Source organism: Phycodurus eques, chromosome 5 (genome assembly GCF_024500275.1).
Source record: "Phycodurus eques isolate BA_2022a chromosome 5, UOR_Pequ_1.1, whole genome shotgun sequence".
Lineage (NCBI taxonomy): Eukaryota > Metazoa > Chordata > Actinopteri > Syngnathiformes > Syngnathidae > Phycodurus > Phycodurus eques.
This window is the reverse complement of record NC_084529.1, coordinates 25689889-25717009: the sequence shown is the minus strand read 5'-3', so window position 1 is coordinate 25717009 and position 27121 is coordinate 25689889. Positions and strand designations below refer to the sequence as shown.

Below are 27121 nucleotides of genomic sequence, written 5' to 3'. Positions count from 1 at the left end.
AGTGTTGGTGGAAATGACGGTGGGGATTGCAGGGGGCCTAGCGGGGCGTACATATTTCAATTCCGCTGTATCTGCACTACACAATGCCAATAAAGGCTTTCTATTCTAGTCTATTATTTCATTTGAGCGGAAATATACATTTACTGTATGCATGCCTGAAATGACTTTTTTATCTTTACAAATGTGTGTTAGTCCTTATCCCAGCTATACTTTAAGTATATTTTCTTAAAAAACAAAACAAAGAAGACAACAATTTAGTTTAAATTGACAGTCCTGTTCCCCTAACACATTACCCCCTGTGAAAAACTGAATACGCCACCGCGACGATGTGGGAACATTTTGGATTCAAGCCAGAAGAACGCGGCCATCCCGCTAATACAGGAAGTCTTCGAGTTACGACGCACGTGACCTACGACGTTTCGACTTTACGAGGTCCGTGCCTCGTCCGCCATTTTGTCCGCAGCACCATAGTGTTTCTATTTAGCTAGTGCATAGTGCTTGTCTGTGTTTGTGCGGTGGGAGTACCTTTCCCTTTTTTCACACTCTCAGCTGTAATGGTAAGTACAGCATCTTGTTGTTTTATGTTCATGTACTTTAGTTTCTTTATACAACGTGTTAACCTTTCCGGCTCCGGTCACCTGACCGCGGTCGGGAGACGCAGGGGTTAACTCCCTTCTCTCGTTGCACAGCTTGAGCTGGGTGGCGGCAACAATAAAGGCACGAAGCACCGATTTGCTGCTTTAATGGCTTTCTTAGCTCCTCTGCACATTCAACGTCAACGGGTCCTCCGCTAATCGCTACTCTTCCCCGGTCGCCGTCACTACACTTGCCACTGTACACACTCTCAATGGCGCGCACTCCTTCCTCCTTCGCATTCCCGTCTCACTCACACATCGACGCACACGCCCACACACACACTGAGCTTGCTGTCACGATCACGTGGGACAATACCCGTAACAGAAGTGTTTCGACGTAAATTTCGACTTTTAACGGTGAAATCTGACTTACGCGGAAATTCGTGTTACGTCGCCAACGTAGGAACGGAACTCGTTCGTAAATCGAGGACCGTACAGACGAGCTGGTGTGTCTAATTTGTATAAAGTCGCAACAAAGACAAATACAACTTAAAAACTCACCATGACAAAATCCATCTTAAACACAACCATCCCACCCGAATTTCTTCAGCTGGGAACAAAAAAAAAACCAAAAACTGTGGGATATCTCTTCTTTCCCGTCAGCTTTCAATTATGCCCAACAATGCAAAAACAAATGTGAATATGGTGCACATATGCTCATATTATATACAGTATAGCATTACTATTGTAAAGAGATGTCGCTATTGAACATGTTGACAAAGCAGCGTTTAAAAAAGGTGGCAGACTTTTAAAAGGTAGTACACAAAACACAAAAAAACAAAATCAAACCGGGTTGCTTTGATCTACTTGTGTTGTCATTAATGTTTCTACGTGGCACTTTTTCTTAATCAACTGAATACTTGATTGGCACTATATTGCTTGTTACGGTATTAATGACTGTTTATACCACTGTGCCAATATTTATAGGGGAACAGAGCCTGTGTTTGTTTTATTTATATCTATATATCTTTAATCCAAGATATGTTATTTATTGTTCTACATTACAATGTCAATGTTCATTATTCTTAGAATTAAAAGGGAATTGTTCTTAAAAAGGATGGAATTGAATTATTATGCTCTAATATCATTATATCAGTAGCATTAAAAAACACCAATGATACTATCATTTGTCGTGATAGTTTTGGGGAAAATATATTGTCCTAAAAAATGTGATATCATGACCGGCCTAAACACATATAATATACTGCGAGAGAACAAGAGCAACAGATAACACACAAAAAAATATTGTAAAAACAGCATAAAACACCTGCAATAAAAATATGAAAATAGCGGACCGCGAAGCAAGAACCGTGATATCGTATCGGATTACTGTATCTTTATTTCGTGATGATAAATTGCAGGGACTCATTTTTCCCGGGGTTGGACTCATTGTTTACATTGACATGTGCATCGTGGGACTCACATGGTCCCAAGTGTAAAATGATCTATGGGCCTTACTCTGTTCGTTTTGTCTTGGTTTATGGTTTTAGTTTTAGGTTTTTGCGGTTATTAACTACTCCATGCGGCACGGTGGACGACTGGTTAGTCAGCCTGACAGTTCTGAGGACTAGGGTTCAATCCCCAGCCCCGCCTGTGTGGAGTTTGCATGTTCTCCCCATGCCTGCGTGGGTTTTCTCCGGGCACTCCGGTTTCCTCCCACATCCCAAAAACATGCATGAATTGAAGACTCTAAATTGCCCGTAGGTGTGACTGTGAGTGCGAATGGTTGTTTTTTTGTATGTGCCCTGCGATTGGCTGGCAACCAGTTTAGGGTCTACCCCGCCTCCTGCCCGATGATAGCTGGGATAGGCTCCAGCACGCCCGCGACCCGAGTGAGGAGAAGCGGCTCAGAAAATGGATGGATGGATGGATAACTCCTCCATGAATTATGGTCCAAAAGAGCATCAAATTAATTTTGTAACTTTTTTTTTTTTTCTTCATCATCGGATTACATGAAATTTGTGTTGCCAGCTGGCTGGCTCCCCGCGGCACGCATGAACCGGGCCACTCTGTGCATGACTCCCAGCCCCCTTCCCCCCCCCCCCCCCAGTCTGCCCCTGAAAGGCCCTGTTGCTTCAAAAGGAAAACAGAGACACTCCAGTAACCTTTTTGTTGATTCCGTTGTCAATTATTAATTCCCGTGGATCACAGACCTTGAAAAGTTCACTCGTCTATCAGCGTTCTCATTTATTGTCTCATAACGATGAGAGCAAACGTGCGACAGGCCACGTGTGCACCAGGTGTCCGCCAAAATATAGAGACAAAACCGATGTCTTGTTTGGACGCTCTTTGATGCTGAAGACGCCATTTGATGGCGAGCTGGCGTCTAAAAGCTTGTTAAGTATTTGGAGCCATCACTGTAAAGCATGCAAAGGAGTAAACATCAAGGCTACATTTGTTAAAAACACACGCCCCCTCCGCCAACACCCCTATGAAATTCACTTTGTTTACAAAGTCATCATCTTCACATGAAAATAAATTCAAATAGATGTAATCAAAAATGTGATATGAAATCGTAGAAAAATAAACATAGAAATGCAGTTTAAAAAATGTAAGGTAAAATGTTCAAATTTGCAGTTTTAAAAATGCCCCTCATTGAAAGATCCATCCATCCATTGTTTTTACCGCTTATCCTCACTCGGGTCGCGGGCTGCTGGAGTCTTTCCCAGCTATCTTCAGGCGGGAGGCAGTACACCCTGAACCGGTCGCCAACCAATTGCAGGGCACATAGAAACAAACAACCATTCGCACTCACATTCACACCTACGGGCAATTTAGAGTCTTGAATCAACCTACCATGCATGTTTTGGGGATGTGGGAGGAAACCGAAGTGCCCAGAGAAAACCCACGCAGGCATGGGGAGAACATGCAAACTCCACACAGGCGGGGCCAGGATTTGAACCGTGGTCCCCAGAACTGTGAGGCAGATGTGCTAACCAGTCACCAACGTGCCGGCCTCATTGAAACATCCATCCAACCATTTTCGGAGCCGCTTCTCCTCACTTGGGTCGCGGGCGTGCTGGAGCTTATCCCAGCTATCATCGGACAGGAGGCGGGGTACACCCTAAACTGGTTGCCAGCCAATCGCAGGGCACATATAAACAAACAACCATTTGCACTCACGTTCACACCTATGGGCAATTTAGAGTTGTCAATTAACCTAACATGCATGTTTTTGGGATGTGGGAGGAAACCGGAGTGCCTGGAGAAAACCCACGCAGGCACGGGGAGAACATACAAACTCCACACAGGCGGGGCCGGGATTTCAACCACGGTCCCTAGAACTGTGAGGCAGATGTGCTAACCAGTCATCCAACGTGCCGGCCTCATTGAAACAATTAAAGTAAAACAAAAAGGCAAAAAAAAATAAAAAATTTAAGTGACATTTTTCCATTTTCAATTGCACAATTGCATTTGGTTGGGTGTTGCCAGACTGACCGCCGAAACTGCCTCAGTCGCATCGGGTGGCATGTTTGAAATATACAGCCCCTGAAACCAGTTTTAGTTAGCAACATGAAATTTGGTCGGCATGTCTATCATACCCACAAAAAAAGTCTCAAGAAGCTATGCCTGAAATTACACACACAGTCAGCCATTTTGATTTGAAACGGCCATTTAATGTCACATTAGGGCATTTTTCCAAGAGATTTCTCTTAGAGGTTTTTGTCATTGCGTATGGATTGAGCATGGCGGTGAAGTTTAATGACTCGCCGATGGTTCAGTTGTACACCCCAGAAATGTTGGAGAACTCAGCGCCAGCAGCCAGTTTCACTTATCAACATGAAATTTGGCAGTCATGTTTATCATTAATTCGACCCGCAATAAGTCCCAAATACAGTAATGAAAATACACAGAAAGTCTGCCATTTTGGTTGAAAGTGACCATATTTGGGTTCCACCAGTAATTTAAAGAAAGGTTTCAGTGCTGTGGTCCAGTGATGCTTGTTAATCAGTAAACTCCTCGTCATACTAACAAGATGTCCATGGGAACATTGGCCTCTGATCACCACAGTGGGCAGATTGTTGGTTCGAAGGACACACTTCTGCACTTGGAGAAGGTGTCCGTAGATGAGATCCGTGTTGAAAATGAAGAAGAGCGATGAACTTCTCCACATCGACATCCAGGTGGATGAAAACAAAGCTCGCACCTCCGTCCTAGACCTCCTCAGAACTTTGAGGCCTAATTGGAGGCCAGAAGACATCCACATGAAGGCCAGTAGCCTTTTGTTTTGGCTGTCTTTAACAACAATTAGCGTTCGAGTAGATTGACAGTCACTTCGCAATGTTGTGTACGTCCATGTTTATGTCCAGGGGAGTTATATGACATATTTATTACATCCAGTGTGCATCCAGATCTTACATGTGGAGAAAGCATCTTTAACAAAGATTAGTCTTCTCGTAGACTGACATGGTTGATCCACAATGTTTTTGGCACCCATGTTGGCGTTCCTGGGAACTACCTAACTTTTCATTCCACTTAGTCTGTTTTAAATTGATCTCATGCTATGAGGAGATGGCGTATTTAACGACAATGAGCGTTCCAGTAGATTCTGACATGAGATGTGATCCACAATGTTGTGTGCATCCATGTTAATGTTCTGGAAAACTAAGTCACTTATATGTTCTACGCAGTCGGTCTCAAATCTTACATTACGGGGAGTTGGTTTCTTAAATGATAACAAGTGTTCCATTATATACCATTTGGTTGCTCCACAATGTTGTGTGCGTCCATGGTTATGTTCAAGGGAAGTACACGACTTGGTTGTTCTATCCAGTCAGTCTGTCTCAGATCTTATTCTATATGGCAGCGGTGTCTTTAATGGCAATTACTGTTCTAGTAGACTGACATATGGTAGCTCCACAATGTTGTGTGCGTCCATGTTTATGTTTCGGGGAGATACTTGTATGTTCCTCGCATACTTCTTTGTTTGATTCAGTCTGCCTCATATCTTACATTATGTGGAGAGTCCATCTTTAACAATGATAAGCATTCCAATAGACTGACATGGTTGTTCCACAGTGTTGTGTGTGTCCATGTGTACATTCCTGCAAACAAGGCCACTAATGTATTTTATCCAGTCTATCTCCTAACTTTATATTATCTTATGATAACAACAATTAGCACTCCAGTAGAATGATACGTGGTTGTTCCACAAGGTTGTGTACATCCTTGTTTACCAGGGACGTGCAGGGGGCGGGGCTATGAGTGCTCTGGCACCTGCCCCTTTTCCTCTTAATGACCAAAGTGCCCTTTTGTAAAAAGAAAAAAATCTGTGGCCTTTCAACGCTAAAATGTTATTTAACGCTTGCAAAAATGAGTGAAATCCCTATTTAAGAGGTCGTTTTACGCATTTCCGAGCTGCTCTTGAACACATCACCAATGGTGCGCACGCAAGTAGGTACTAATGTTTATCTTCAACAAACAAGTCATGGAAGTTGAGTCAAACTGTTAAATGTTGATAAGGTAGACAAGTGATGACAAATTAATTGGTAGCGTAAAAGTACAGGGATCACGTGGATTGTGGAGTGAGTCAGTCATTAGGCTGAAAAGCCCACCGATTGGGAGGAGTCTGACTACGTGGTCCAGCCCTTTCAGATCAGACATTTAGAGCATTTTGATACATTATGAGTCATAAAGACACACAAAAAAAGTCCTAAACTCGGGCTGATATTATTACCAAGCCTACATACCTGAGTTGCTAAAAAAAACGAAAACAAAAAAACAAATGTTCCTTAATTTGTGCTCACAATTTGTGCTCATTGCTTTTCACACAAATGCACACAAATTCAAGAAACAAGGGTGGTCTAATAAGTTTTTTAATATTTTTATTTTTTATGGCCAAAATAGATACAATGTGTGCACAAAATACTCATTTGTAGGTTAAATTCTCATGATCAACTTTGACATCTGGGCAAGCAAATGACACGCACCTTTGCAGGATACCTCAATGCCCGCTGTCCTTCAAGGCAAATGTCATTTAGTCTGACCTCTTCAATAGCCTGGAATGCAAAATTTTCAGAATGTCTGTAGTTTATGTCGATCCGAAAAGAAAATTCAATCTTACTACTATATCTCTGTCCATTCATTGTCTTTAGCCGGCCTCTACCTCTACCTTACCGTTTCCAAAGAAGGATGTCTCGATTTGCTTACCCAGCTGTACAGTAAGGAGCTACAAATTTGTATTGCATGGCCCACATTCTATTTACATATTTTCCAACTTTCCACAAGAATTTTTTTTTTCCATGTGCCCCCTTTTACTTTGAGCACCTGCCCCTCCAAAACTCTCTGCACGCCCCTGTTGTTTACATTACGGGAGATACGGGAGATACTGTTCTTTTCATATTCTATGTTCCATCCAGTATGCCTCATATCTTATGACATGTTACTTTATGTGTAGACAACCTCTCTAACAACAATCAGTGTTCTGGTAGACTGTCATATGATCGCTCCTCAATGCTGTGCACATCCATGTTTATGTTCTTCTACCATTTGCTCTTCTCTATCTGGAGACAACGTCTTTAACAGTGATTAGCATGTTGTGTACGTCCATATTTATTACGTCTAATTTCGCTTGGAAAATTGGAAAGAGTGAACAGTATTTCTGCAGACATTTTCACATTTATTTATTGTGTGTACACAGCAAAGAAATGGCCATAGGTAAAACGTAAAAATAAGGACAAGAGGGTGGAGGTATGTTGGTGTAGCCACAAGAAACTCATTGTGTCGCCATTTTGGCTTAATCAGAGTCTGAAATAGAGTTTATGTTTGTTAGGTGACATCACATCGGCCGGATGACCTCTCCATTTGCAGCAGGTCCACTAAAGCACACACACACAGACCACATGTTCCCCTTTAATCACGTATTGTGCGTTTATTTATTTGGGGGAGGGTGTTGACCACGTATGAGCGACACCTGCTCTGGGACTGCGGCTGAAAATGAGAAAGTGTGAGTGTTGTGTACACTGTATCATGTGTCATGTCAGCAGACGCTTCAATGGGGAGCTCCGAGTATGTGAGCGAGAACCCTATTCATTTTGAATGATGTCAGACACCTCGGAGGTTGTGGACAAGAGCACTATTCATTTACCAAGTAATTAACGGACCAAACCAAAGGTAAATTCATGACGTGGACAGATTTGAACTATGGCTTCCACCACTCATCTTGGTTTGGCTGTTCAAAATCTTTGTTCTTGCCCAAACATATAAACATTAATACCAGCTGTGTGGGAAAGAACCCTATTGATCTTTTCATTTTTAAAACATCTTTTTTTGAAAAACACATTTATTTTTTACTTTACATTAGCGACCTGCAGTATTTCATTGTATTTACATCAATTATAAGCGCCTTGAGGTACGAGTGACCCGACTTTCGGGTTTTTTGAGATACGAGCTGTTGTTCAGTCGAGTTTCCGCTTTGACTTTTGACTAAAAATTTTAGATGTAATTGCTGTACGGTGGCAGTGAACTCAACTTACTTTGCAACAAGCAGCAGTTTGGCAAATAGTAAGAAATTCTTCAAAAAGAGGCTTCAAGTTGTTCTCCCAGTTGAAGTTCACAGTCAAACTAAACACAAAACAAAGACAATTACACATTGTGTATTTAAAAGAACCACAAAGCAATGTCTTAAAAGCCGTCAGCTTAATGCTAACACATAATGGGAAACTCCATAGAACAAGTAGCATCTGTGTTATAAACTTTTAAGCAATGGATATTTGAACACAAACAGTGGAGCAACACATGTAGACAGATAATATAACGGCACTCACAGGCATATATTATTTATCCTCTGTGAAGAACGACTAATACTATTGAGGAGCTGAGACCAACTCCATGTGTTGTACATACAGTATGTCTATCTGTATTATACTGCTCCCTGGTGGCCAAGGTGTGCACACTAGAAGGAGCTGCACAGTGTCCATTGAGTTGAAGCTAACAATGTGGCAAAAACATTTTGATTCTTTACATTTTATTTAGTTGCCATTACTGTGCTGCATGTTTTTACAAAGTACAAATTGGCTGATTTCAAAGGCTATTAACTAAAACAATTGTTACTCTGTATTATTGACATGATTTTGTGAACTGAATATTCTTACATGTTCCTCTGGTGGTAGACGTTCACGGAAGGCATCACCAACCAGCTGCTGGGCTGCTCCGTGGACGAATCCGACTGCGTGCTGGTGCGAGTCTACGGCCAACGGACCGAACTCTTTCTGGACCGCCAGCGGGAGGTGGAAATGTTCCGCCTCCTGCACGCAAACGGCTGCGGGCCGCAGATCTATTGCAGCTTCCGCAACGGCATCTGCTACCAGTTTGTCCCTGGAGACGTGCTGGAAGACGAGCTGCTCTGCCAGCCCTCCATCTACAGGTCAGAACAATTCCATTCAGTTGATTATTCACTGTCATCCAAGTGATAAACCATAGACATATAGAGCCAGACCCTCCCTTGAGCGTGTTGGTCTGTTGCTGCGACACGTCGGTGCGTCCACCATATTGGATGTGTCCCATCTGCCCTGTAAACTAATGCAAGAAAATGAAGTGAACTTCATAAAGCAACAACTTATAAGTACAAAAACGTAATGCCTCTCATTCATCTTCACAGTAACAGTCGAATACATTGGTCACTATTCACACTCATACAATCATTTGAAAAACACATGGCATGTTTTTTTTGTATATCCCAAAAATATAAAGAGCAAACATTTAAAATTACAAGATTAAAGTCAAATACATTTTATTTATATAGTGCCAATTTGCAACATGTTATTTTAATGTATTATGTAAATATGCAATGTAATTTTATTGTGTTTTATGTGTCAGTTATACAGTAAACTAATCACGAGTGACAAATATAAAAGCTTGAAGCAAGCTTGCGTTGCCTCTTTTTTTGGTGCACTGTGTGTTTGTTTCTTCAAAGTGATGTTGAAACTAATGTTTAATTTCTTGACAGTGTGAGAATGAGAACACGTGCTAAGGAATACTTAAAATAGTGTGTTTTAACAAGTTCAAGTGCGTTTTAATAAGTCTATGGTCTCTCTATATCACAGATTTAGCAGAAGCAAAATATCAACAACATTTTGGTTTCATTGAATGTGGTACAACCTCTGGAGCGCTTTTGGCATGTATGCATGGGTGATTAAGTCAAAGCAAGAAATCTATATATTTGGAAGAATATATTGTATACAATAAGTAAGCTTATATTATCACACATTTTCATGTTTAGCACTGTTGACGTAGAACAGAAAAAAATCACACGAGAGAAGGAGATAGGGGGGAAAAATGCGTGCCCTGCTCCCCCGCAGGTTGATCGCAGCGGAGATGGCAAGAATCCACTCCATCCGTCCGCCGAGCGCTCACCCCCCCGAGCGTGTGCTGTGGACCAAGCTGTCTCGTCTTCTCACGCTCGTAGAGGACAGCGGCGAGTTCACCGGGCAGAGGTAATAAACCATCCTCTCACAACAGTGAAAAACGTGTAAATGTTTGGATATGTTTCTTTATATTGCAACAAAAAATGCATATAATGTTGTGCTTAAAAGAACAAAAATCAAACAGAATTTGATGATACATGCCTTTCATTAGACAACAACAGAATGCGTGTCTCCAAATTGGTAAGAGCTTTTAAATTCTTGTCCCAAAAAACATCCATCCTTTCATTTTCTTGAGCACCTGTCCTCATTAGGGTCTCGGATGAGCTGGAGCCTATCCCAGCTGACTTTGTTCGAGTTGTGGGGGGGTACACCCAGGAGTGGTCGCCAGCCAATCGCAGGGCACATATAGACAGACAATTGATCATCAGCCACTGTCAAGGTACTTAAAAGCAAACAGTGGTATGGTCACCAATCAATGGCAGGGCAGATTACAAGCAACCATTCACATCTATGGACAATTTGGAACCATCAATGACGCTAACATATTGTTTTTTTCTAACGTGGGAGCGCTCGGAGAAACGCTGGAGAGCAGAGGCGGTCCTAGATCGAATGGCGCCAAGTGCGACGGGTATCGATTGCGCCCCCTTGGTCGATCGTCAACACGGGAGGTGGGGTGCTGGAGATTGGCCAGTTAGAAGTCTGCCACCTGTGCGGCTGCCCATATTGCCCGTATCAGAGACCGCCCTTGCTGAAGAGCCAGGCCCGAGATTAGCACCCGGAACCTGTTGACTGTGAGGCAAACGGGCTAACCGCAATATCGCCGTGCTGTCCGTTGTGTACTGAGTATACTAATACAGCAACAATATCCGATCCAAAACAATCTGAATTATAATTAGTTTCAATTTGAAAACAGAGTACAACATAAATAATAATGAACAAATTCAGTATTAAACAAAAATATACAATGAGAAAAAAGACTGGTGTATGTCCAAGACATTTGCATGTACTTCCAAATGTCATCTGGTGAATCAAGTAAGCTGGTGAAGTTAGCACATCAATTAGCATGCTCAATTTGGACTACTTCCTTCCATTTTGGCGCTGGTAGTTTTTCGTTAGCTGCGAGGCAAACGAAGTTCAAAGGTGAACTTTGCGAGCACTGTGACGGAATCCAGCAACATTCTCTTAGGTTGTTATCTTCCTCTCAATTCTTCCACGCTACGTTCAAGGGAGGGGACTTATTATAATGAATTATAATCATATAATGTATATATAATTATGTACGTTATCTCTGACAGGAGTGGGGGTTCGTGGTGTCAGACGTGGGCGCAAAATGAAGAACACAATTCCTGCCAGGAATAATAAGTCATGCCTGGAGAGTTGCTACAATGTCAGCACTTAAAGCATTTTATAACATTGCATATCCATTGTGGCAATGTGACCATAAATCTTTGAAAAATATGAATAAAAGAGGAATATTTGTTCAATGTCATTGATTGCTTTTCCCACTCTTCAGCCTTCACCCTTGTCCAAGCAGCGTGCACCTCTTGTGGAGGCCCAATAGATGGTGCTATGCTGTGAGACATTATTAATAACCCATATGAGTACTATGCACGGGTGTGCGTGTGTGTATTCATTAGTCTTTGCAAGGAGAGGCATCAGAGGCACTTTTGTACTCTTGAGCGTGAATGTGATCTTCAGAGGAAACGTCCAAAGAAAGAGCAGGAAGATGTTGCACCTGCAGAGGAGGTCTACAGCCTCGCCGCCACCCGCTGCGCATAGATAGGCGGCACGCAGCTGCAAAGCACACACACACACACACACACACACACACACACACAGGGCAATAGTGCATGCGAAAAGGCCTCCCGCTGGGTCTCTGGCATGTACTGGCGCGAGCGAGCGTACAAGAGTGCAAAGAAAAGGCAAGGTGGCGTCATATGTAAATAAGTTGCATTGATGAACGGAGGAAATTCCCGCTAATGAGCAGGAGGCGGACGCACGCCTGCTGCCCAAAAAGAGGGCGATGGGTTCAAAAGATTCGCCTAATCGACGCACTTGAGCTGAAAGGGAATCAGGCGGGTTTATGATATCTGGGCCACGGGTAACGCAGGTGATCGACTGCAATTAAGTGAACAACGGCGTGGGTTTAAACGCCACTTCGCTGCGGCTCGAAGTCAAACAGGAAGGAGAAAGCTACCCATTTTTCTTTTCATTTTTCAGTGTGTTCAAAGGAAGAAAGAGTCAAAAGATTGCGAAATCAACAGGATTCTTGTTGAGGCTTTTTTTTTCTTTCCTGGTTCACAGTAATGGAATCGAATGTGATTCCTTGTTGGTGGACTTGATCCACTATAGCAAAGAACAAAACTAAATCTGGCATATGGCATGTTTTCACCATCTTTCAGCCATAGCTTCAAGGACTTTTTGGTGGCTCTACTCATAATAGACATGCCTACCAAACTTTACGTTGCTAACTGAAACTGGCTTCAGGGGTTTAATTAATCTTTCCAAAATTCTGAGGCACACAACTGAACAAATGATAAGTGATCAAACTTTGCTACCATTCTCCGGCCACACGCCATGACATAAACTCAATTGTTTTACAATTTAGGGCCACCAATCTGTCTTGTGTATGTGCTGTACATTTGGTAGCCATCGGACAAAATCTCTACGACCAGTTTGTCTTTTAAGGGGAGCCCTGGAACTTTTTATGTGGGTTTACTTATGAAAGACATGCCTACAAAATGTCCCATTGCTAAGTCAAACTGGCTTTTGGAGCTGAATGTCGCCAATATTCTGAGGTGCACGATTGAACCGATGGTGAGTCATCAAACTTTATCACCATACTCCGCCCACACGTACGTAATGGCTAAAACTCAAATGTTTCACAATGTAACATCACCCATGACTCTCTCTCTTTTGTATAGTTATCAGACAAACTCTGTAAGGCGTATTTGTCCTTAAATGAGCACAGGAAATGACCAAATATACCCTTAGCTTAAAATGTACGCTTTAAACCTTTGTCTTTTCAGGCATGGCCTCTTAAGAATTTTTTGCAAGGCTAATCGTGATGGACATGCCTACCAAATTCCAAGTCACTAAGTGAAACTGACTTCAGGGGCTGAATTTTTAAACGATTCACACCCGACTTCATACCGCTGCACTCGGGCCCTTAAAGCTCATTTTCAAGTTGTTGTGAGGACAGCTGTTAACATTGAACACGCGATGCTGCCAACACGGTTTAAATTAAAGATGCTCTGAGCACTGTGGAACATTTGTCCTAATTGCACAAACTCAGACCTTCAACTCAAGTCTTTTTTTCTGCGGTTTGTGTCGTCCTGCAGTTCCACATCCGGCCCGCAGTTGCCCGGTTTGGCGAGGTTGTCGATGGAGGCGGAGACGCTGGAGCGGCAACTCTCGCCGTTGGGCTCCCCCACTGTGCTGTGTCACAATGACCTCCTGACCAAAAACATCATCTACGACCGCCAGCAGGGTGAGCAGGACTGTGCTTTCGGGGACGACTTATGAATTATTTTCACATGCGGGCATGTCGCAGGGCACCAGCCTTCGCTTGTAATTAACCTGCATGAATACTGCTGACAATAATAAAACACTGTGGTGGGTTTATATGGAAAAAAAAAGATCCAAGAACCAATCACTTAGGAAAACTGCAGTACTTGCTCTGACTGTGTCTTGTGATTAATTTAAACTTAAGTGTAGAAATCAACAGAATTGTCTTAAAAGTGTACTCAGGCTCAATATAGACCTACCTATATCCGACAGAATAAAACAATATATTTGAAGTTCAACGTAAATCAAGATAAAGTACATTTTATGACTTTATTTATTCGTAGTTAAACTGAATTTTTACATTTAACTCTTTGAATTTAATTCCTAGTTGAACCTAAATAAACATTTCTTTTTATCCAAAATTGTGCAAAGTAGAGCAAAATGTTTGTTTTTAATTACATTTATTTAAAATGATTTACAAATTTAAAGTTCAATTACGAACAATGTCAAAAATATCTTTTCATGACTTTTTCAAAATTCAAAGTTCACCTGAATTTAACTTTACATTTTTTTAAGTACTTGTATTAATTCCTAGGTCAATGTAGAGCAACATAACTTTTTCATCTAAAAAGTTGCATTAATTTAAAGCTCAGTAGATAAACATAATTGTTGTTTAAATAAGTGCATTTAAAGTTCATTGAATAAACAAGACATTCAAAAATATGTTTATGACTATTAATTCCAGGTTCAACTGCATTATTTTTGCGTGATGTCCTGTATTTAAAGTTTAATTTAAATCAACAGAATGATTATTTTTTTTAATGACTGTATTAAGTTCAATGTAGAGCTGCAGAATAATAAAAAAACAGCAATTAATTCAAAGTTCAACACAGATCAAGACAAGGCATACTATTGTTAGGACTTTCTTCATTCAAAGTAAACCAGAATTGTTACATTTATTTTTTTAAATTAAGTCCTCGTTCAAAAGAGAGTTATATATATATTTTTCATAAAAATCTATTAATTTAAATCAGAATGTTCAACACATATCAACAGATGTTTTTAATTTTAAAAATAATGTTAACAGTTTTTTCATAATAGATCAACAAACAATATATTTACGACAATGTTGATCACCCATAAATTCTCTCTCTCTCTCTCTCTCTCTCTCTCTCTCTCTCTATGTATATATATATTTATAAATATGTATGGTTTTATTTATTCTTCGTTAAACATAGGAGATTGTGGTTAATTAAAAGAAAATAACTGTGTAAATTCAAAGTCAATTTGAATAGCTGCTCTGTTGTAATACAATAAAACAAACGACAGAAAAAGCAACGCTGTCTAATGGAACACTGCCTGCCCTTTAACTTTTGAAAAAAAAGATTTTCATCCCTAACTTAATTATTTTTTTCTCCTATCATCCATATGCAGTTAGTAATATTTCTTTATGCTGCTTGTTTATTTTATTTTATTAGCATTATTTTCTTAAATCTCCGGCACAATCACATCTATACAATGAAACGAGCCCGCTTTGCTTACATCTGTTCTTGTCTCGTTTCCATGGCAACCGGCTCCCCCCTCTGCCCTCCTTCAGAGACGGTGAGATTCATTGACTACGAGTACGCTGAGTACAACTACCAGGCCTTTGATATTGGCAATCACTTCAATGAATTTGCTGGTAGGTTTGGGGCTCTGATAGTTTCTATTTGTCATTGTTTTTAAGTAGATTTTTCAGGTATCTGTACTTTACTTGCGCATTTATGTTTGTGAGTCTGTACTTTCAAATTTTACTTGAGGAATTGAGTCGGGGCGGCACGGTGGCCGACTGGTTAGAGCGTCAGCCTCACAGTTCTGAGGACCCGGGTTCAATCCCCGGTCCCGCCTGTGTGGAGTTTGCATATTTTCCCCGTGCCTGCGTGGGTTTTTTCCGGGCACTCCAGTTTCCTCCCACATCCCCAAAAACATGCATAAATTGGAGACTCTAAATTGCCCATAGGTGTGAATGTGAGTGCGAATGGTTGTTTGTTTGTATGTGCCCTGCGATTGGCTGGCAACCAGTTCAGGGTGTACCCCGCCTCCTGCCCGATGACAGCTGGGATAGGCTCCAGCACGCCCGCGACCCTAGTGAGGAGAAGCGGCTCAGAAAATGGATGGATGGATGGAATTGAGTCGGTAGTTTGACTTCTACTAGTCTTTTTGTTTTATTACAAGTAGGGCCTATCTGTCCTTTTGCTTAAGTACAGAGTGTGAGCACTTTTTTCACCTCTGATAATTGCTAACTGCAGCGGCGTGTTAGCTAATGGCAGGTAGCCATCGCGGTGACGGCAAGTTATGAGGCCATACCGTGTAAATCACTGTGTTTTAATAATGCCCCAAAGAGACAGAAAAATATCAAGAATTTGTAGTGTGTGTGTGTGTGTCTGTGTGTGTGTGTGCACGTTCGTTTGTGTGCGCGTGTACCTAAATGTTCAAGTGAGTGCCGGTTTGATAGTGGGGGCATACAAACACACACACACACTCAAACCATTGCTCCCACCATCATAATTTTGATACGAAGAGCAAGAAAAAGTTACGCAACTATGTAACTACCAAAGTTGTGGGTGATTGACAGGGGGAGAAGCACTGATTTATGTGACGTCAGCCGCGCAGCGCGTTAACCCAGCTCACAGTCCGGACTACATATGAAGTTGAAACTTTTCACATTTCATTGTAAATATTATTTAAGATAATGATTGTAAGTCGGCACGGTGACCGACTGGTTAGCACATCTGCGTCACAGTTTTGAGGCCCGGGGTTCAAATCCCCCAAATTTACATTTGGCCATATTCGGACATACGGGGGTTTCGTCCGACAGCGACGATATGTTAGCTAGCATTCTACGAAATAATGGAAGATGTTGAACAATGTCTACTCCACACATGCCAATTTTTAACATCTTAACCAATTTTTAAAGTGCAGTCGGTCGATTGCTTCCACTGTGCCTCAAATGGCAAAAAGTACACACTTTTATCTACATTTGCATTGAAATATAATTGTTTTTTGCCCCAGAAAGTTTGATGAAAATCTGCGTCGTGTTGCGCAGACTGACCTCTGGTAAAATACGACACGTCTTTGTGCTTGAAAAGGTGTCCAGGACATAGACTACGGCTGCTACCCGAGCCGCCGGCTGCAGAGCGACTGGCTGGAGGCCTACCTGCTCAGCTACAAGCACTGCACGGGGCAAGACGTTGTCGTCGCCCGGGACGAGGTGACGCAACTCTACGTGCAAGTCTGCAAGTTCTCCTTGGTGAGCGACGACTTTCCACAAATCCTAACTTCCTGTTGAAGAAAATTGTGTGAATCTCTGAAAATGTGACCTAACACAATTCCTGATGTGATGGACTTGCTGTGAGTTGATTGGAAAGTGACATAAGGAGAAATGAGAGACTGAAATGACTTTGCTTTTTGAATGTAATTGTCATACTTACCAGACTATCAGGCTTAAACGTGCTCTTCAAGTCCAACAATGACATGAGAGAGACACTTGCAAATGATGCGGACGTTTTTAAGAATAAAATGGAAATAAAATGGGAACGAATGTTGTGACAAACCGGAGAGAAATGGGTTCAAACTGATCGTTTCAATTACACCTGCTTGTGATATGTTCTCATTTGGTACAAGCCTGAAAAAAATCTTAAAATGAAAATGGCTGACTTGCTGGTCAATTTTGAGCATGAGTCCTGTTATGATAGACATGTCCAACCAATTTGCATCAAACGGTGAAGCTGGTTTGGGAGGCTATTTTTTATTTTTATTTTTTTAGTTTCCATTTTCATTGCGAATCCTGGAAATGATCAAATCAAAATGGCCGACTTTCTCATCAATTCCGTGCATGGGTCGTTCAGACATTTTCCTGAGTCCTGTTATGATAGATGTCCACCCAATTCTGCATCAATTGCTCAAACTGGTGTCAGGCGCTAGCTTTTTTAGGTTTTCCTTTTCCAATGGCATATCCTTGAATGATCATCAAACTTTGACAGCATGCTCCGCCCGCATTAGTTGGCATATGCAACAAAGCTTCTCATTTTAGTGTCACACATCTGTCCACGATACCGGCGTCCGATTGGAGCTCAACTTGACGAATTCCCGAGTTGGAGTTTGTCAAAGTACAAGCCCTGGAATTCGCCCCGAAAAATGCTTCACACCAAAATGCCTGACTTCCTGTTCAATCCTGAGACTTATTTGTGCATCATGTAATCATAGCTTTGCCCACCCAATTTCGCTTCTATTGGTGAAACTGTTGTTTTTTCCCTTTTCATATTTCTGGGGTCAGTACTGAGTGAGGTTTCGAGGATCATGTTAGAGACCTCTAAAACACATCTTTCTTTTTTTAATGGTGACTCTTCAAAATGATCATCACATTTTGATCCAATGCTTCAGTGCCTAGTCGTCACTTGTAAAAGCCAGAGCTTTGGAATTCACCCAAAATGGCTGCTTTGAACCAAAATGGGAAATTCTTGGTCAGTTTTGACTATGTGGGAGCTTAAGACATTGTGTTACGGCAGACATGTCTACTCAATTCCGTGTTCATTGATGGGGTTCATTTTTCTTACTTTCCAGGCGGCAGGAGTTGTGGGGCATAATATTGGAGACCTCTGGAATACACAGTATATATACATTTTCACAGGGATACACGCGCTTGCCAAAAGTTGTAGATTTTTGAGCATTTTGAGACTGGGCTGAAGGGGGATTGAGTCATCGAAAGAATAATAATAAACAATGGTTCCAATTGGGCCTTAAAATGTCTCCCTTCCTTTCCTGGCTTTTTAAAAATAACTGTTAATAAACAAAAAAACATAAAGAGTGAAAATACAATGCTTGAAGTGTAAATAAGTAAACAACCTCTCAACCTATTTGATGACTGATTTTGTACTTATTTTTCTTCCCCTACCAGGCATCCCACTTCTTCTGGGGTTTGTGGGCCATCCTCCAGTCTCACTACTCCTCTATTGACTTTGACTTCCGCAGGTTTGTGCTTCCTTCGCTTCATTAGGTACACACAAGTAACACCATCTAATACAACAGGTGTTACGTTGAAAGCAATGGTCGTAGTCTGACAGCTATTTTATACATCACATCACTGATGTAATCAAATTTTCTGCTTGCCGGATGCCGTGTCACTGTGTGAAAGACGCCATTGTTGTGGCAATAGCTTGCTTCACTGGGTTCTGCGACAGGCTTAAGTTTTAAAGTCAAAATTAATGTCTTCTAATTTTGACACACCAGTGTTGTTAACAATCCTGCCAAATTTGAATGATTAAAAAAAAAAAAAAAAATCACCAAATATCTCAAATGAAGCTTCAAAATTGTTCTCTCCGCTCTCCAACGCTGTTGCCGTGTCCGCTGAAGGCGCTGAAACCACGCCCCGCTCAACCATCAACTATGAATGAAATACCACTACGACAAGCAGGAAAAATGGATGCTACTTCGTCAAGCATCTTTGTTATGTCTACACATAACTTCATGTTTAACTGTGAAAATACAATGTAGCCGCTTCATGGTTGTGTTTTGTTTGTTTGCATGCTGTGACAATGAGGCACTCTAAAGCGGTCATGCACGCCCAAAGCCCCGATCCACATGTTGGCTGCTAAGTCTGACTTAAAAAAAAAAAAACATTCCTCCCTTCTCGCTATTTCACCTTTCTCTGCATGACATTCACGGACTCATAGCCAACGATGAGGCGCTCTAAAGCAGAAGGGAAGATGCATTTTCAGGTAACGGCATGGCTAACTAACTGAAAGTCACAATTGCGCTAGATAACCGCTGATGCGACCAAAAGTACCGTAATTTCTCATGTATAATGCGTATTCCCCCCCCGAAAAAAATGGTCAAAAGTCAATAGGTATAGGGAAAAATGAAAAAAACTTTCACATTTTATAAATATATGCCGCCATCTAGAGGTTATGAAAAAGCTGTACACTTTCATTTCAATATGCCACCGCCACCTAGAGGTTATGAGAAAGGTGAACACTTTCATTCTAATATGCCACCGCCACCTAGAGGTTATGACAAAGGTGTAGCCAACACTTTCATTTCAATATGACTACATAATATGTACAGTTGTGCTCATAGGTTTACATACCCTGGTAAAATTTGTGAAATATTGTTTTTTATAAATACGACTGGTGACTGAACAACAACTATCATTAATTTCTTTATGGTTATGTTTTGTTTAATGATAATGCTTTTCTGAAATGCTTGACAGTTTAATTTGAATCCCAATAAAATAAAATGTTTTTGCCTGGCCGTTCATGTTTACTTGAAAGAATTGTACCCATCTTACAAATTCTGCCTGGGTAATGAAACATATAAGCACAGCTGTGTGTTTTCTCATTTACTAAATAAAAGTAGGGCTGTGAATTTCAAAATAAGAGCAAGTAAATAAAATATTTTATTACGTGTTCAAATAAAGTCCTTAACTTCAGAATAATTATTTGAAAAAAACTTAACAAAATACAGATAATACTTCATTTTGATCATATGGGTAGAAGCAAAATCATGCATTGTAACAATGCATTATACATAGGTAGAAGGGTTTTCCAGAATTTCGAGGCCAACTTTGGGGGTGCATATTACACATGGGTGCGCGTTATACATGAGAAATTACGGTACTCAAATTCTTCTTTATTGGGGGAGGGGCAACTCATGCTGAACGCCAAAGTGCGTCACTAGACACTTCTAGCCACACCCTCAAAGAAATCAGGAAAACTGAAATGGTGAAATAGAATTTAACGCAATATCTCCACAATTGAGTACAACACACTTTTCAGTCTTTGCATGTTTTCAGAAGTTATCTTCAAATATGTATTACCTACACAGAAACAAATCTCTGAATTGACTTTCCAGTGTCTTTAATGGGTTCTGTATAAAAAGTCTTGACCCCCTCTCACACTACCAGTGAAAACAAACATTCTTCTGCCTTTTTTCTGATCTGTTTGAAATCGCACACATTTGTGGCAAAATCACACTTGACTGAGTTTGATGTGAAAGACAGACAAATGCTGAGTTTTCGCCAACGGCTCTGAAGCGCCCAATGTGCGCTATCTCTGTGTGAAAAAGATAACAATTCTCTACCCCTATCTTTCTTTGCGTCTGGCCCACACTTACCACGATGATTCAAATCACTATTGACACCCAGCAGACCCCCACCCTCCTGTGCCCCCCCTCGTAACCGCCTGCGAGATCAACGGCAGCGCCTTCGCCTCATTTGGAAGCGGACCCCTGCAGGAAATGTGATCCAGAGGGGCGCTGAAGCACAGAGGCGCTATTGTTCCTGCCCGGCCGTCGCTGCCACGTTTGCGTACGCGTCCCCCGAAAGCCCACTACCACTGCCGCCGTCTGCTCCCCGGTCACCCCCTGAGTTAGTGCACAGACCCCGGGTCGGGTTACCTTCGTTTAAGTGCTAACTGTTGCCAAGCAGGATGGGAAATTGACAGGATGGCGACCCTGCTAACATCTGCGTCCCCCCTAATCCAAATTCACATACAGTGGTACCTTGGCTTTTAAGTGGCCGAACTTATGAGTTTCTCGACTTAGTTTAATTTTGCGCTACACTTGAGCTTTATATAAGCTTCCGCTGAAGTGAAGTGGAAAACAAATGGACCAATTAATGCCCTCTCAAGGAGAGCCACAATGACCGATGGATGCACTTGAACTGGAGAAACAGTCATAGACACAAATACAAAATGAGAAGACTTGCAAGGAGCTACTGAAGGCCACAGACTCCGACATGTGGACCCTTAACTCTTGACATATGGTGACTCCACAATGTTTTGTGGATCCATGTTTGTGTTCTGGCAAGCTATATAACTTATTTTTTGTTGGTTATGTGGAGATAGCATATTTGACAATGTTATCTGCATCCTTGTTTATTTTACAGTGACGTATTAGTTCTACCCAGTCAGCTTTGGATCTTACGCTCTATGGATACGGTGTCTCTTAACAAGAGTTTCAGTAGACTGATGTGTGGCCACTCTGCATACACTTGTGCGCGTGTATATGTGTGTGTGGCACATTTAACACATGGGTATATTGTTATACTCCAAAGTGCTTTAAGAAGATAGCTGAAGGGCTAAAGTCAGACTTGGAGTTAGAGGTAAGTATCCATGAAACCCATGCGACTAAATGTTGTAAATATTGTCTGAAGTCATGGAAATATGTGTGTTTGGGGTACACACGTTTCCTCCGACTGTTATCCCTCTGAGCCAAATCTCCGCCGTCTTCCCGACGAGTGACAGGCGTCTGTGCGGCCTTGTGCTCTAATCCGAGCCAGATGTGCACTGACAATAGGAACGTCTTGACTCCATATTTACTTTGCTCACGAATGTGTATGTGTATGTGTGTGTGTGCGGTTTAGATGTGCGGCAGCGCTGGCTAGACAGCCCTGTTATTTTGACAAAGACATTATTATGAGGAAATGAACAAGGAGGAGGTCCACCACTTTTTGCACAAAAAGGACATTGTGAAAGGCAATACCTGCTTTTCATTTTTCCCCTCGCAAAAAAAAAAAAAAAGGTCTCGGTTTCATTCGTGATCATGATAAACGTTAAGTACGCCACTTTTTGAGGTGTCAGCTTGAATAAAAGTGCACAGGAATGGGATAGACTGTGAGGCTGGTGCTTCATTTCAATAAATGTAAAATGTGCCATTTGGGTTCTTTTTTTTCACCAGACAGAGCACAATTTTACTTTCACAGATAATATTTTTTTTATTTATTTGCAGAAATGGCCCCTTTGAAATTATACCAAATAAATGCTGACTGAATTTAAGAACTCCGGACCGGCCCCAAAAAAACCCTAAAAGCTAAAAATAATATAATTTAGAATTTTGATCAGGCAGTGGTACCTTGTTTTAGCAAAGTCCAGGCCAGCTAAAATACTGTGACTTTATCATATTTTTTACAATGTAATGTGAAATGTAATGATGAATTCACATTTGATAAATAGATATTTTAATATAATCTTTCTAAAATATCTTCTATAAACTATATAATCTTTTTTCTATAAGATATATAATCTCTGACCTGTTTGAAAAACATAAATGTTCCTTTCCCAAATACAGTAGCCTATTCAGATTTGAGAAAAAAATAAAAATACAATGAAATCTACCATGGGTAGATAAGATATTAAGTATCGCAAAATTACATTACAATTATGAAACAATGGTTTAATTTTGATCCTGTTTAGCAACTCAAGGTCATCTTAAATAATTGTATCATATTTTTTATAATATAATGTAAAATGTAATTATTATTTGATTATTATTTTTACATTTATGAAATGTTTGACCTGTTGAAAAAACATTTTTTTAAATTTTTTTATTTGGTCTTTGCCAAATTCTTACCATATGAAAATATAAGGCCCGGTGGTCGACTGGTTGGACCGTCAACCTCAGAGTTCTGAGGACCTGGGTTCAATCCCCTGCCCTGCGCGGCTGTGTGGAGTTTGCATGTTCTCCCCGTGCCTGCGTGGGTTTTCTCTGGGCACTCCGGTTTCCTCCCACATCCCAAAAACATGCATTAATTGGAGACTCTAAATTGCCTGTAGGTGTGAATATGAGTGCGAATGGTTGTTTGTTTGTATGTCCCCTGCGATTGGCTGGCAACCAGTTCAGGGTGTACCCCGCCTCCTGCCCGATGATAACTGGGATAGGCTCCAGCACGCCTGGGACCCTAGTGAGGAGAAGCGGCTCAGAAAATGGATGGATGAAAATATAATAGAAAATTAAATAAAAACTGTAATGGCTAGGTAGGATTTATTTTTTACATCTTATTTATTATTGTTTTTTTTTACTCTCTCAAGGATAATGAGATAATTATATTTTATAGGCTAGATTCTTTATGTAGTATACAATATTGAACCAAAGTTTATTGTCATAGTGAAATCTGGTATTTTTTTTAAACCAAACCATTATGAAGTCTGTGATAACTCAGATGAACAAAGAACTGATTTTTCAAAAGCGATATTATAAAAATGGCCAAGGGCGATGGCATTCCTCGAGGCGTCTGATAATATGGTTTTAACACAACACAAAAGCAGTTTTTCACAAGTGAATGGGAACCTGACGCCATATTGTTGAGAACACAAAACCAACGGTCCTTGTAAGCATGACCTGCCCCCACTGCTTTGAAAAAACTAAATGAATAAAAGAAATACATGGATTTTCTTTTTTATGCAAACTTGAAAATGGATAAATATCATGTGTTGGGTTCTTGTCCAAATAACCTTAAAGATTAATTATTATTCTCAATATAAAGCTCAGTTCAGCCGACATTGAATGGAGCTTTTGCTTTTTCTCTGGCGTCAAAGCACAAAGACATCAAAGTTAGGGTAGACAAGTTTTTTCTGGTTCTTTTTTGCGTTAATATGAATCATGGTTAACTTTTTTAAAATATATATATAATAATTGATGTTTTTAATGTTTTGTTAATGTTTGACTATCAAGTGGTTATCTGCATTTTACACTTGTACATTTTACACTTCAGTTTTTTAAAAAGGGGATTCATTGTGCATTTTCCCACAATTTAAAACAGTTCCCAAGCGTATTAATAAGATAATTGTGACAGGCTGTATGTTTATTCATTTCCAAAAAATCAAATGAAGAAAAATGTTTAATCAAGTTTTAGGGATACAAAACTGGATCAAAGAGAAGTAGCTGTCAAAGGGGCCTTTTCTGGACACTTTTATGACAAAACCAAGGTGTTTTTTTTTTAGATGAAATTGACACTTTTATTCCATGTCAGAGAGTTACTCTATGGAGGTCTAAATAGCCAAAATAAGGGACCTTTAATACCTTTTTGTCTTGTTTATACATTAAAAAAAACCCAATGATTTTAAACTTTAGAATGGGTCAATTTGAACAAGTCCAAATGTTTTATGTCTTCCAGCAGCTTTATTGCTCATGTGTATTTAAATTGTTCACAAATGATCCAGTCCCTTTTTCAAATGATTTTAAGAGACTGTGGAGAAAATAAAAGGTCACTGAGTTGTTGGATGACACATGTGTAGCCGCACAGTAGCTAAGCGATGTGTCGCTTACACAATACAGCCATTATTTTTTTTGTCCCAGCTTAATGTTTATATGTACAAAGGGACACAAGAGGCCATTTGTTAAATATTTGTGCTGCTTTTAGCACACAGTGTAGAGAATAAAGGGCCACCCTAGTCACCCTGTAATTGTAAGGAAAACCACATTACATTGACCAATGGTGTGTTTTGTATAGATAAAATGGTAGACACTCACCACGTACTACAGCTACATACGCACTCTTTCTGTCCAGTGTACAGTTTTGTAATCAACTATAATGTTGAGTTTTGGGGGTCCTAAATATAAAAATAACACCCAAAACTCACTTAGTAGTGCCCCTTGAAATGTGTTTTTTTTTTTTTTTTTTTTTAAATCAGCCCCTGACACTAGTTTAACTGATTTACACTGAATTTTGTGGGCAGGGTGTCAAACTCATTTTTGTGGTGGGCCACATCGTAGGTATGGTTTAGCTCGGAGAACCGTTAGGACTGAACTAGGGATGGGCGAGTACCAATTCAAGGTAGAGGGTACTTGCGAAGGCTGCTGATACCAGCCACAGATACTTGAGGCAAAAAAAAAAAAAAAAAAAAAAAACCTGACATAAAGTCCTACTCGGCAGTAGTTGGCACTACACGACCTTTGACACATTGTTGAATCATTATGTGGGTCAGAAAGAAAGATCTTTGTTCATAATTATCTGTCATTGTGTGAATTGAAAAGTACTAGTTGTATTGGTGTATTAGGAGTGAATACTTGTACTGGTATCAGTCCGAAAACATCCATCCATTTTCAACACCGCTTATCCTGGTTAGGGTCGCGGAGCACTAGAGCCTAACCCAGCTGACTTCGGGAGAAAGGAGGACTACACCCTGAACTGGTTGCCAGTCAGTCGCAGGGCACATATAGCCACGAACATTCACACTGTCACTAAGTGGGAACTGAACCCACGCTGCCCAAACCAGTCAGGCGAGTGTACCACTACACCATCAGTGACAGTCCAAAAACAAGTGGTGTTGAATATCCTTACTAAGAACCCATATAAATGTATCCCCAAATATAGCATAGTCACAACAAATTAACGGATAACTAGTTTTGAAATCAGTCAGTAAAAAATAATTTATACATTTTCAGTAATATTTTTTTCAATTTATTTTAAAGGGGGATTGGTAAAAACAAATGCTTTCAATATCTCAATCTGCAGTTTTGGTATTTTAGCAAGACGTGAAGTCGACGCATATGATTTGCTTTTGCGGGCCACATGAAATGATGCGGCGGGCCGGATCTGAAATGAAATGATGCGGTGGGCCGGATTTGAGGATTATTTCAAGGTTTTGCCATTAAAAAGTGATTTGTAGGCCCAGCTTTATTATTGTACTAGAACATCCGCTAGAACGTTTTATCTACTATTTACCATCAATGTCCTAAGGACTTGTTTGCTTTTTGTTGTTATAGGTACGCCATGGCGCGCCTGAACCGCTACTTTGAGAAAAAAGAAGAATATTTTTTATTGAAATGAATTGACAAGAGGTTAGTACATTTGCCCCAGAGTTCAAAGTTTATGGGCTCAAATTTCTACTCTGGCCTTCCTCTGTGGAGTTGGCATGGCATCCCTGTGCTTGCGTGGACTTTCTCCAGGGACTCCAGCTTCCTCCCACATCCTAAAAAAGATTCTTCTTGGGATAATTGAAGACGGTAATTGTCCACATTGTGAATGGTTGTTTGTCTGGTATACAGTATGTGCCAAGCGATTGGCTGGCAACCCTGTACTGTTCTAATATCCACAAACCACATTTTGAAGGTCTTGTCTCGGTCTCGGAGTGCCCGTCGAAACCAGCACTGATCTGCTGTTCTTCAACTTCATTCATGTGAACAAGCACTTTGTAAAACAAAAAGTATCTTCGATTCATGTGTTTTTAATCCCCCCAAATCCCCGTAATGACTGAAAGCTTTACGGCGTTATGACTGAGGGAAAATCAAGGGCTGTGCAAGGAATTAATCCCTATCCACTGTATACTGTAGCACCCTATGTAGTGACTTTGCCATTTAATAGTGCTGTTTGAATGTACTGTATAGTGAGTAAAGATTATCTTCCATATAGTGCCCTCAATGTATCAAAGAATGCCTTTTGAAAAGTGGCGAGCAACCGATGGTCACTAGAAACACAAAACATCCCATGATGAATTGCACCGATTCATGAGTTGTGGCGTGAAAATATCTTCAATATATAAGTAGAGCAACACTTCACAACACGGATGGAAGTAAACTCCTTTGTATTAATTTGGAAAAAAAATGCACATAGCTTCAAACAATAAAATACAGTGGACCCCTGCATATTTGCAGTTTGGCATTTGCTGATTCCCCTATCTGCGGATTTTTCTGGGGAACCTATCCCCCGTTGTTCGTGTGAACCCCTCCTTATTTGCGGTAAAATTTCATTTCTTTTATTCTAAAGACTTTCAATTAGTCGCAGTATTCTTGCTTTTCGTGGTCGGGCCTGGTCCCTATCCCCACTGTAAAATATAGTTTTTTGTTTGTTCGATGTTTGTT

At 40.7% G+C, this 27121-nt stretch overlaps 1 protein-coding gene across 2 annotated transcripts; it reads left to right on the top strand.

The window, feature by feature from the left end:
* The first annotated feature begins 478 nt into the window (after window positions 1-478).
* LOC133402820 (ethanolamine kinase 1-like) lies at window positions 479-26395 on the top strand. 2 transcript variants are annotated; one of them, XM_061676988.1, is made up of 8 exons: window positions 479-557; window positions 8747-9000; window positions 9935-10069; window positions 13342-13490; window positions 15105-15188; window positions 16636-16796; window positions 18444-18517; window positions 26027-26395. In XM_061676988.1, exons 1-8 carry the CDS (start codon window positions 555-557, stop codon window positions 26088-26090), a joined length of 924 nt encoding a protein of 307 aa, XP_061532972.1. In that variant the 5' UTR covers window positions 479-554; the 3' UTR covers window positions 26091-26395. The 2 variants fall into 2 exon arrangements, with proteins under 2 accessions (XP_061532972.1, XP_061532971.1); XM_061676987.1 differs by lacking the exon at window positions 479-557 and adding an exon at window positions 4703-4846.
* Window positions 26396-27121: the final 726 nt, after the last annotated feature.

Bases quoted from the DNA above. Each gene is read 5' to 3' on its own strand.
- LOC133402820 (XM_061676987.1), top strand. From the start codon at position 4,703: ATGAGATCCGTGTTGAAAATGAAGAAGAGCGATGAACTTCTCCACATC. The intron at 4,847-8,746 runs GCCAGTAGCCTT...CTCTGGTGGTAG, and splicing joins CAGAAGACATCCACATGAAG to ACGTTCACGGAAGGCATCAC. The intron at 15,189-16,635 runs GTAGGTTTGGGG...GTGCTTGAAAAG, and splicing joins TCACTTCAATGAATTTGCTG to GTGTCCAGGACATAGACTAC.